Source organism: Saccoglossus kowalevskii, chromosome 21 (assembly GCF_978046115.1).
Source record: "Saccoglossus kowalevskii chromosome 21, keSacKowa6.1, whole genome shotgun sequence".
Classification (NCBI taxonomy): Eukaryota; Metazoa; Hemichordata; class Enteropneusta; family Harrimaniidae; genus Saccoglossus; species Saccoglossus kowalevskii.
In genome coordinates, this window is record NC_140661.1 from 3,200,301 (window position 1) to 3,212,894 (window position 12,594).

The 12,594-nt window shown below is 33.9% G+C and overlaps 1 protein-coding gene across 5 annotated transcripts in view; it reads right to left on the bottom strand.

Annotated features, from left to right (window-relative positions):
* LOC100374723 (uncharacterized) overlaps nucleotides 1-12,594 on the bottom strand; it is a 59,404-nt gene that overhangs the window by 8,497 nt on the left and 38,313 nt on the right. For 3 of the 5 annotated variants that reach the window (XM_085494936.1, XM_085494935.1, XM_085494937.1), the window contains 4 exons: nucleotides 12,102-12,169; nucleotides 5,139-5,225; nucleotides 3,534-3,677; nucleotides 138-274 (listed from right to left, as the gene is read on the bottom strand). In XM_085494936.1, coding sequence (XP_085351062.1) covers nucleotides 138-274; nucleotides 3,534-3,677; nucleotides 5,139-5,225; nucleotides 12,102-12,169 — 436 coding nt within the window. Of the gene's footprint in view, nucleotides 1-137; nucleotides 275-3,533; nucleotides 3,678-5,138; nucleotides 5,226-12,101; nucleotides 12,170-12,553; nucleotides 12,583-12,594 lie in introns of all 5 variants that reach the window. The other 2 variants (XM_085494939.1, XM_085494938.1) reach the window with 1 other exon arrangement.

A 12,594-nucleotide genomic window follows, 5' to 3' on the forward strand; every position in this document is an offset into this window, starting at 1 on the left:
TAAAGGTTTTTGAGAACAGATTCTACACTATGTGTTCAATGTTGGGGAGATATGGAGTATACTCCATTTAAACTGCAGAGTGTATATTTGGCCGGAACCAAATTCATTCATAGTTTGCCTGACAGTAAGATGCCTACCTGGTACCTGCTGCTTGTGCTCTGAGATCTGCAAGTTCATGAAGGCGTTTTAGTTCTTTCTCTCTCTTCTTTTCTTCCTTCTTCCACTTAGAACTTACTGTCCGTCCAAATTCACGCTGTTTAAGTTCTTTTAAACGCTGCAATTCAGCAGAACAATTCAATGTTTGATAAAGAGCATGACTACATAAACTTTTATAAGCACTGCATATTTTATGCAAATAACTTCTCCATTATAGTATTTGTCATCATCCAAAAATACCTCTTGTGATACTCAGTGATTTTTATGTAAAATCTGTATGAGAAGCCACATCCCCTAATAGAAGTCACACCAATTCCATTTGAATAATTAAGAACAAAAAAATTCATCATTTCTCATGTGTGTGGATGCTCTAATAGAAGCCGCGGATTTTAATACAGATTTTACAGTAATACACAATGTTTGTTGGTAACATGTTTCAAATAAAAACACAAAACAATCAACAGTAATGCAATCCAGTCATATTGTTTCACAGGTGAATATTATGTTTGTGAGGTGTTACAAAAATGGATTAAAAATTCAACTTAGTTTTATCATAAGTGAATGTTATCAGCACACAAACATGTGCTGCAAAATGATATCAGCCATGTTTTTTTCATGCACAAGTTGACATTAAAAATACTTCCTTTAAAGTTATAGCCAAAAGTATTAATAATTTCCACCAAATATCGGCAATTGTGAATACCATAAAAACTCGATTAATTCGCGGTCTCTATCAGTTCGTTCGCGTACCCATTTTATTTTTGAACGCTAATTTTTAAATGTATCCTTTTAATTCGCAGCATTCAAAAACATGTTTAAAATTGTGTCCTATTAATTCGCGGGCCAGAATAAAGTGGATAACTCAGAATATATTGCATGAAGACATTAAAAATATACATATAATTTTATGTTATCAGTACTTGGTGTCGCCGCAATCGCAGATGATCTCCGTCATCACAGCCTTTCAGTTAGCAAGCAGTTTACGTTCGGTAAAGATTTGACGTGAAAAAAAATCATTCCCCCACGACACTACAGATGTTGGGCAAGATTATTACTTGGTCGATAAATATCCATCGGTCAGCACATCGATTACGAATAGCTATCATGTTGCAAGCTCTGCTTTGTATGCAAATCAACTTAAATAGTTAGTTGTGTCCAGTGGAGAGAGAAGTCAACAGTACTGTTGCCTCCTGAGAATCTACATCTTCAAACACTGCAATCTTCGAAGTGCGTTTTTAAACTAGTATTATGAAAACTCTATCATTCTGTTCTAATAGCTGAAACATATTCCTGCGAGTTTTCATTTGTCGAATGAACTGTTTGTCAAATACAGAATACATATATTTTAGAACAATTTTCTTTTTAAAATGTGGATGAAATGTTTTGCTTTTTATGTATTTTTTATGTATTGTTTTTGATTTTATAACTTTGAACTAAACATATTTTCTATTAGCTTCAGATCTTGATCAAAGTTTGGCATCCAGTTCATAGGAGTGCTTATATTGATTTTCTGACATCTTGTTTTCTGTAAAGATTTTATTGGTAGGTTTGCAAATGTGTATCAGACTGTGCAATCTCTCCATGAGTTGGTTTTGAAACCCAGTATGAAATTCTGGGATACATTACCAAGGATATTATTACAAGATATATCATTTGCTTCATTGAACACATACAACAATGCATATTTCCACTGAGATCAGTGACCTTTGATGTGTATCACCAGTGATCAGTCAAAATATTTTATCAGATTTTCTCAATTTTTGCATGATATTTTCATACAGGACATCTGTTGTTCAAACTCAGGGAAGACATTATACTGATAAATAAGGTGACCAAGTTTGATGAAGTTTGGAATAGAATTAGTAAAGTTATTATTGCACACAATAACAATTATTAACGACAACGACAACAACTACAACGACAACGCCGAACAAAATCTTTCCCTTAATATACTTTTCCCCTTCCATCTTTGATGGTACGGGCAAGGTAATAAAAAAAGGCAGTGCAGCTAGATGGCTACTTTGTAGCCACGTGTTCATTGTTTGTTTGTGTACAGAGTGACCTTTGCCATTTCACCGTTTCATTTCAAGTGTAACATGGTGCATGGTCCTTGACGCAGTGCGTGTTCTCTGCCCGACTATACGCCATGAATGTCGCTAGCCACGAATCTCAGAGGCAGTAAAAAAACGTCCTGTAATCGTGTTCATTGGAAAACAAAACAAATCACTAATAAATTTATGAAAACAGCTCCTTTTTGAATTGATCAAAAAGTACTCTTGATTCGCGCACCAAAAACCAATAATTTCCGTTTTGACGCTATTAATTCGTGCACTTGAAAAAATAATTATTTTTACTACCGCGAATTAATCGAGTTTTTTACGGAACTACATGGCAGCGATTTATTGATATTGTGAAAAAGTTAAGTTTTGAAAATATATTGAGCAAGTATTTCACACTTTTCATGGTGATAACAGCTCACTTTTCAAAACAGTTCACTCATTCACGTTCATCAGGAAAAATTTAAATGTTCCAAAAATGATGGCAAAATGACAATACTTAAGGTTACATGTTCTGAGATTAAGATTAATGTGTTTAAAGAATATCTAGTATTTGTCTTACACTCAAATATATGATCATTAAAATTTACAAAATGATACTCAATTAATATGATCCGACAGTCTGGATTCAGTCAGCGTTTAGCAAGCTTAATCACATAATAATTAATGATCAGTGACAAATTTAATTGTTCTACATCATATTTGTTTTCTGGTTTTGTTAGTATATATAATTATAAGTTGTCTCTCAAAATAAAGAAATAAACTAAGGTGATATGTAGATGAATATCCAATAAATGTGGTGATCAATCTGAATAGCGCCCCCCCCCCCAATAAGCATGTCTGGATTAAGCATTGTTTAGGTTCTTTTAGACAATGATACTGACATAAAGAAATATTCTGAAATATTTTTTTTTTTAAATCAGTATATCTATAGTATGGCCTTCATTTTCAGTTGATTACAAGGTTTTGTACAGGAAGCTTCGTCACACACCTACATCACTATCCCCAAACATTGCCAACACTAATCACAAGATCACATATTTTAAGGCTCTTTTCACCACCAGACTTTCTCGCTCAAATTTTTCTGCACTTTTTTCTTGTATTCTTCAATATTTCTGGAAATAAACCCTAATTTTGGAGCCAACATACAAAATTTTGGTCAATTTTCAGCTTTACTCAAACAATTTTGCTATTTTTATCCAATCTTCTGATGAATAGTGCAGATTATAAACTGACTTGTGAATTTGTGATAAAAAGAGGGAACTGGTGGTGAAACTGGCAGTTTACCCCATACCAATGTTTCTAGTTCAATGTACTCACCTGTTTATGTGCATGATCGTAGGAATTGATATGATTATCAAACTCTGTGTGTTTATAATATTGCTTGTCACAAAGATCACAATAAAAATTGGCCTTAAGGTCTGCTAGCGCTTCATCAATAGCTTTCTCTCGTTCCACATTGTCCTGTCAAAGTACAATAGATAGAACATGGCTCACAAATGGTAGTTTAATATACACCACGGAAAAGCTAACTTGGTTTTGCTTTTGATGAAAACACCATAAATGTATACCTGCAATTAAAAGACAATGCGACCATATGGCAACCATGGCTACTTGTTCTCATTAATTTTCCATCACAGTAAGTAAAAGGCCATAAAATACACATAAAACAGTTAAAGGAGCTGGAAAAAGCATTAATGAATATTGAATTAATTAAGCCTTCTTGTAACACATTGCTGAAGAGAATTATACTGCTTATTTTGAAACTGAAACAAGCCTTGACTGAACAATAACAGCTATACCAATACTAAAACTTTGGACAAAGCTACAAAGGGAACTTCTTTATCAATCAATCAATCAATCCATAAGTAACATAACATGCAGATGTTATTATACACTGCACATACTAAAACATACACTACTTGTGTATTACCCCAAATTGTAATTATAGTCACACCTGCGTAACACCCACCTCTATATATAGACCACCGTCCCATTGCATAATGCACAAAACCAAAATGTTTAATCTTTATTTGGTCAAGTCAATGTAAAAATAAATGATTAGAGACCCAAATAATATTACCATTCTGATTATAAACAATATTTAATTTTCTCAGGTCAAACTTTCTTTGATTTTGAACAACTCAAATTGAAACATGTTTTTGGTACAACAATACCATCTAATTATTTACAGGACAAATACAAAATGTACGTCTATGAAGATAATTTTAAAGAAATTCCTTTGGTGGCCGCTATACACATGTTTGATTTTTCAGTTTCATACATTTCAGCATACTAGTATTCATATTACAGAACACTTTTCAACATTTGAACAGATGAGTCAGCTTTATTTGTCTTTTGTGAATGGAGGTTAGGAAGATGGCAATGTGCTTTAATTGGAGATGTAGTTAAAATGGCGTAAATACGTTTATAAATGTCTACTGAAGGCCTATGATTGGCCATGATGGAATCACTACTGTCTGTCTGGCTAACAATTGATGATTTAAATGTAATGTGTTATCTTATAAATGTTATCAAGTCAGAACCATCATAATTTGTTCTATTTTCAGTCAAGTTTTATTGATTAATGTATTTGGTTTCTAATTCATCTCCAAATCTTAAGATTTTTCACATTATTACATCATCACTGGTACAGGTTTATTTTAAATTTAGCAGGATTTTTATAATTTATATTCTGGTCTTGTCTAATGATGTAATGTGTTTTATAATTGGTTGACAGAAAACATACACTAAGGCAAAATGTGTAGCCGACCATAGGAGTTAAATCCACAATCTCCCTAACTATGGGTGGATAGCTAGCCAACAAGCCACACATCAGACTGAGCTCTCATGTTACTTATACATGTAGTTTGAATTAAAAACTGTATGCTGTGCGTAGTGTGATAGTACTGTAACCATGGTTACCTTGTATTTCTGTCTCAACTCTTCAGTCTCCTCCTTCTCAATTTCCAATTGTTTTCTTTTCTCAGTGGCTTCTTCCGCTTGTTCAAGCTTTGAAAGCAAAAATAGTACACATGCTTTAATCATAAGATCAAATCATGGCTCTTAATTCGTGTGATAAGGTATGGAATGAAATGTTTATAGCAGTCAAGATGATAAATTGTATGCACTTGGCAGTTGTACAGAATACAGCTTAATTCAAATAAAGAACCACATTATTGAAAAACAATTCACCATTCCATACATCATTCAAACAGCATTCTGGTCTTGGATGGCAACAGCTCATCTCATATAATTGTAACTATGACAAGCAATATATTATGTTGCCAACCATTAGTTATAACCAATGTACTTTCAATAGTTAACATCACCAACAGACCATCTCGCGCACATTTTCTGCATTTTTTTTTCTTATATTTTTCAATATTTCTGGAAATAAACCCTAGCTTTTAATGTAGACAAAATTTGAGTAAATTTTTGGTTCATACATGTACTAAAACAATTTGTCTATTTTCTATTTTGTGAATTTGTGAGGAATAGAGGAAACTTGTGGTGCAAAGGCCAAGACCACCTCACGTTTTCAGACTAGCAAAACAATTCTAACCTTTGATTTTGTAAAGGTCAATGGGGTTAAAGAGGTTCACAATAGATGGAGGAAAAGGCAATAACACCAAAAATAACCACTGTTTCAACATATGTCTGGGGAATAGCATAATCAGTGATACCATTAGCTCTCCTTATCAGGTTGTTTAACCAAAACATATTAATCAAATCTGAGTCATAAATCTGACTAACTAATTGTGAGAAGTACGCAAGAGATCAGCATTAGAACATTTACCATTTGTTGAGTATACAATGGTAGGTTTTCAACATTTATAAAAACAAATACATGTAGTAACATTTTTCCTACTCATCACCAGTCTACGCCAACACTCTGACCACTGAATCAGGGATATTGTTTATTTAGTGAATGAATGATATAATATCAAGACCACTGAAAAACCATATAGTTTCACTAACGTTTAATTTCACGAATTTGTCAAGTAAACAATTATGATTATTTTATTTTATTTTACATGTTCAGGTAGATTTAATTTTAATAGTTGATTTTACTTATTAGCGAAAATAAAAGCCAGTGAATAATCATTGCATTTACAGTATATAGCATAACAGATAGTGGAGATTCATCAATTTGTTAAAACAATACTTTACAATAGCACTCTACCCTTGATACACTTTCACATCTAATTGAATCAGCAACAATTTTCTTAAAAAGACTTTACACAATTACTATAGATGCCGCAGTCTATCTGGAATCACAATGTGCAAAAGGTACTTTGCACAAGTTGGGTTTCTACTGTTGCATAGAAGCAAATTGACTGAAGGCACTCTTTGTAATCAAGTTAGCAGACTTGTCTCAAACTCACTTATGTGGATAAATTTACTATGGCAATTGGGTATCTACAATTGTGTCTACAGTATTTTCTATGCTTCATTTTCACAGAGGAATCTAAATTTTGAGGTTCATGCCTTCATTTGGTTCTTCCATGCCAGTTTTATTTTCTGAGAGCTTAAGTGAGAAGTTTCAAGTAGTCAGAACATCATGGGCATAATCTACAAGAATATCAAAACACACTACATATATATTAGGTGTTAACATGTTTAGCTAAACGTGGGGTTCAATCCAGAGTAAATTTCAAACAAACCTTCTTTAAAACAAGTCATTGAAAATGACACAGTCCCCGTTAAGTTCTCTTTATGTTCGTCATATTAAAGCGGAGGGGTTGTCGCGAGCGTGTCCTTGAAACTTGAGTTCCAAGTGGCGTATACAACAGATTGTTTATTTACATCAAAACACGTGTTTCGTGTCATAGTAATATGGCCAAAATAAAAACAGCCGTTATTCAGCCATCTTTGATCTGATTATGAAACACACTGATATGTATGATGTATGTGCCAAATACGAATGAAAATGGTACATAAATTGTGGAAATATAGTAGGCCAAAAAGTCAGATGGCTGTCAATCGGCCATCCTTGACCAGATTTTGAAACAAATTGTCATGGACATGCATCCTAACATGTATAAAGTACATGTATGTGCCAAATTTGAATGAAAACTGACAGAGCACGTCCAAGATACCGCATAAAAAAACAAAAACAAGATGCCTGCCAGTCGACCATCTTTGATCCAATTGCAAAATAAATTGTCATGGACATGTATCCTAACATGTATAATCTATGTACCAAGTTTGAATGACAACTGACAAAGCATGTCCAAAATACAACATTTTCAAAAAACAAGATGGCTGCCAGTCGGCCATTTTGAATCGAATCGCTAAACCACTACATGTGCATATGTCCCACATAAAGTACTAGGCACATGCTAAGAATGAACAGAATCGGTCCAAGGGATTCTGAGATATGACTTCGGACGGACGCACAGACACCGAATTATAAGTCCCTGTTTTCTGACTTTGTCCGAACTGGAGACCAAAAAACATATGTGAACAGACAAACTCGGTGTTGACCAAGTCTGCAGGTTGGTCTGGAGCATAAGTTTAGGGATGGACAAACAGCAGAAGAACTAATAGCAGGGGAATAAGTCTGAATAAGTGTAAATGCTGGATTAGCCCACTTATAAAAACTGACTTAATGTTACTGGATCTTGGCACAAGTAGAATATTTTTAATCCCTGATGTTTGTTACAGCAATTGCCTTCATGTTAATCGAGGCCCACATTGAGACCCATTTTGGGGCCACTCAGTTTGTGCTAAAATCTGTTGAGCAGTCAATGCGCAACAAAATTTCCCTCAACAAGGATTCTTATTCCAGCATCTGACCATATCTTTCTCGATAAACTAGTAGCACTTCCCTCCATCACAATGTCATATAAATCAGTATATATTCTCTTAACTTCATTGCTGAGGGCGTGATTTTGGTTCATGCTGAGCATTCAGGCAGTCAATCTCAGCACATGCCGAATTTAGAGCAAGTTTTTTTCAAGCACATGCCGAATGGGTCCCAACAGTTTACATAAGCGTTTTGGTACATGTAGATTCAGCCCGTTTGTCAGACATGTAAACAAGATTATAGTATCACAGTCTTATACCAATCTTTCTTATACCAAAAAAGCTTTTACCAACTCGCAGTCTTATACCAATCAGTCTTATACCAAAAAAGCTTTTACCTACTCAAGACAAGACTGGCTGCACTCCATGTACAATATAATCAATATTATTGAACTACACAAATTTGAAATATAGACCCAGTAAAAGTTGATGTTAAGATGTTCATAAACATGGATATAATCCCCCAGCATCTCCTCCAACATGTAATACCGCCTCAAATATAACTGCTCTGTGTTAACTTCATAATTGACAGAACGAGTTCAGTATTAAACAACCTTCACACGATTGAACAGAATACTACCGGTACTAAACACACTCGCATGAAGCAAAATTTTGAATGGTAGCTGAGTCAAGGATCTTATTTTACTATATTATGCATCACATTAACAAAACAAACAAAATTTATTGCATGCTGAAAGTATGACTTAATTTTTCCGTAGCACACTTCTATAATTTACAAAAGCACATGTGCTACTAATCGAGCAAATACGGTATCAAACAAATTCATGCAGATTAGGAATGGGAATCTTCCATGAGAAGAGAATTCCTGACATTCATATGCCTGTTTTTTCTAGAGATACTTGTCCAAGATTAGAACTAAAGACAAATTCAAGAGTATTAACATTTATCTCATTACTTGGAGAGAAATACAAGCCCATGTTTAGTCAGCTTGACATTAAACCCATGTTTAGTCAGCTTGACATTAAACCCATGTGTCAGTCAAGGCTGTAATCAAATTACCACGCAATAATCAATTTTGCGCCCTCTATTCTGTGTGATGTTCTTGATGTACATGTGTGATGTGGTTTGTAAAATAAATTCTGGTGACCTGTTACAGGTCTATTACAAGCAAATTTAATTTTATCTTACCATTCACATTTACGTTATTGTCACGTATATATATGTTCATTGGGCAATTAATATGCATGTGGTATGCACATAGTTATTGCAAAGGGAAACTACTAGGATCGTAGCTAGGTTTAAGCAGACTGGCATATACTGTTAATATTATAATAGTGTAGGTCCGATGATAATTTAATGGCAATATGTAATCGCTAACTGATATACTATAATGTAAACACTCACCGCTAAATGATTTTGTTAGTTACCAAGCAACACATTTAATGAACTGTTGTCTAAATTAGTTTTGTAGCACTGTCACGTGAATACAATTGTCAGTTTGTTACCTTGATTGGGGATGGAAACACATCACATCACAGCACTGTTTGTGAATTGGGTAGTCAAAAAACTTAAAGTTGTTGTAGTTCCCCCAAACAAACCAGTAAACCAGGGAAAACTGTTCATTTAACAGTAAATTGTTAACAGTCAGCTAAATGCCCGGTGACCAACACAGAGGTATACTACTATAGAGGATGTAATTAACTACACAAGGTTAATAAATGCCCGGTGACATGTTCACCAACACAGAGGTATACTACTATAGAGGATGTAATTAACTACACAAGGTTAATAAATTTGATAATGTAGGATAACAAATTAGATATTATATTCATTTCTCAGTTTTAAAAAGGCACAAACTAAAGCCTGAAATAGACTAATAATTTGTGAGCATGTATTCAATACTCTGTAGTCATTTACATATTAAATGATCACCATTTATGAACAGTAAATTGGAGTAAATTCAAATTTTTGCAATAAATATTTAAGAAATTATCATTTACAGTGAATTTGTGTCCTCAGAAAACTCCAGGATGTATGACCTTTTAATAATTAATAATAGTTAGGCAGCTAGCGAGTTAGCATACAGAATTATTGAAAATTCAATGTGTGTCTTTCCCAACAGATGGGGCTCAGAATAATCCCTAGAGAGATAGTGAATCTGAAAATAGAATCCTAGAGTTAACAAGCATTTATTAGATAGCAATCTATGTCAAGTGAGTTGGTACTTGATGGATGGATAAATGCCATCTAGCCATTAAGTATGCATCCCTGTGTAAACCAGCAAAACCAAATACTTATTGTAGATCCTCCATTTTACACTTGCTATAGACCTCCAGAATTTGAACACCTCTTTAAATGTTCTCAGTGGCCTTGGAACATGATTAATACAAGACACCAAATCTAAGGAGTATTTAACTAAACAATAATTATCTTTTTCATAATTAACCAATTTCAATTTCTTCAGAATAGCCTATTTTTACATGTAACATATATCAAAGAGTGAATCATAAAATATTTCCAATCAGATTTCCAATCAGAACTGCCAATTATCAAATTCATTCAAATTGCAAAAAGTATTGACAGCACTTAGCTTTTCAGATGCTATTAAATCACCATTTCTGAGAATTACACACAAGACAACAGCTGTTTAATTACAAACATAGCCTTCAATGTGGTATATTTATTATTCTATCACTACAAGTTGAAGCTAAACTCCTTACTGGTTCAGTAAAGACAATATCATAAACAGATTCAATTTCCCAAGCCAGTGTAAATCTTTAAATTATATAGCAGTAAAAATTCCTCTGGGGTCATATGACATGGACTGTCAGTGACTTTAGTGTAATTGTGCCATAAAATCATCTGATAGCAGCAATGATTACGAGATCTTGCTAAAAATAGAACAGTTCACAATATGATCAAATGTGGTGAACATTTACAGGCAATATAGGTCTTTTCAACCCAACTATATTACTTTATTGTGGTTTATCAGCGATTTCTTACGATTCTCAGGGAAGTTTACTACTTTAACACATTGCAACAATATTTCAACACCAAAACATTTTGACTACTGACAATGACGCAACTCTGATCAATGCTACTGAGAAACATTCCTACCAGTGAAAATTAAGCGATACATGTATACAGTATGTTTACAAAACTATGTGTAGTTATGGGTATACAATAATTTCTTATTTACAAATTGATTGAAAAGAGGGAACCCTAAAGCGTTTATAAAATTATTCCTATGACAATATGTGTCTTTGATGTAGCCAGTCATCACAAATGGTGTTCACATATTCATGTATAATGTCAGCTGACTGGTAATTATGTGTGAACAGCATAGCCTGCCACCATCCAGGCATGTTTGTGTTTCTGAGACATTAGACACATGATGCATTGCTGTCTGTATGAAATAAGCATGGCAATGTAAAAGTGATGTAGCAGGTAATTATAGAATGGTTGGATCTGAAATTCCAAAATGAAATGTTAACAAATAAAACGTTGTTTTCAAAATAAAGCAGAATACAATCATGGGCGCTTACACGTCCCTGTAATATTTTGAGAACAACTTTTTACATCAGTTGGCATGCTCCTATTTCAAACTGTTTTATTTAAAGTTGTATTGTCAGCAAAACGGAGTTGAAAGACGTTTTAATTTTTACTAACTTGGCCAAACATTAAATCTGGATGTTACAGCGTTTGCAAGTTAAACTGACTGAAACCTGACCCCCTAGGTCACTATGCATTTATCACTACAATACATCCAGTCATAATTGTAACTAGATGTCATTTTCAATCTTGTGCATGCGCAGTTCGTCTATCCTGCTACCGAACATGCTCTGAATATTACCGAATGCTCAAAATTAGCGGAACCCATTGTAAGAAGGTGCCAAGAGCTATTAAGAACCAATGTTTGTGAACAAACATTCATAGGGTAAAGCTAAAACAATAGCATTGTGGCTCCTTCTGTTAGTATGATTTTAAAAACTAGACAAAACACTATATTTTGATTCATTTCTGTGTGTAATAGAGTCTTTATTAATAGAGTCAAATGTTAACAAGTTCAATTGTAGTACAAGATTTACACTGTAGAGCAATGCAAACTTGACATACCTCCATCTCCATACGTCCCATACCCATGACATCTTCCTTGATGATAATTGGTATCGGTTCAGTGCGACCTGAAAAACCATCACATGAACAATACAATTAGTTCAAAAAATAAACAAGAATCAGATGATTTCTGAAGCATATATTAATTAATGGATGGATAATGGATACTACAGTATAGTGCAACCTAGTACCACTTATAGGCCTGGTCCCACAGGCATCTGTGGAGAAATGAAAAAACCAACACACATCTGTGACAGGCATGAAGGAGGATAGGGTGTAAACCAAGGGTAATATTAGGCAGAGAAGAAAATAAATGAAAGTAAAATAATGACAACAAATGACAGTTAGCTTTTTACACAAAATACAGCAACATGACAGAAAAAGAGTTATGAGTATTTTTGCCTACAGTGGAGTGTAGGTTATAACGAGAGAGAAAAGTGGTGACCATTTACCCTCATATTAATAATCTGTCTCTGCAATTCTGTAAAAAGAA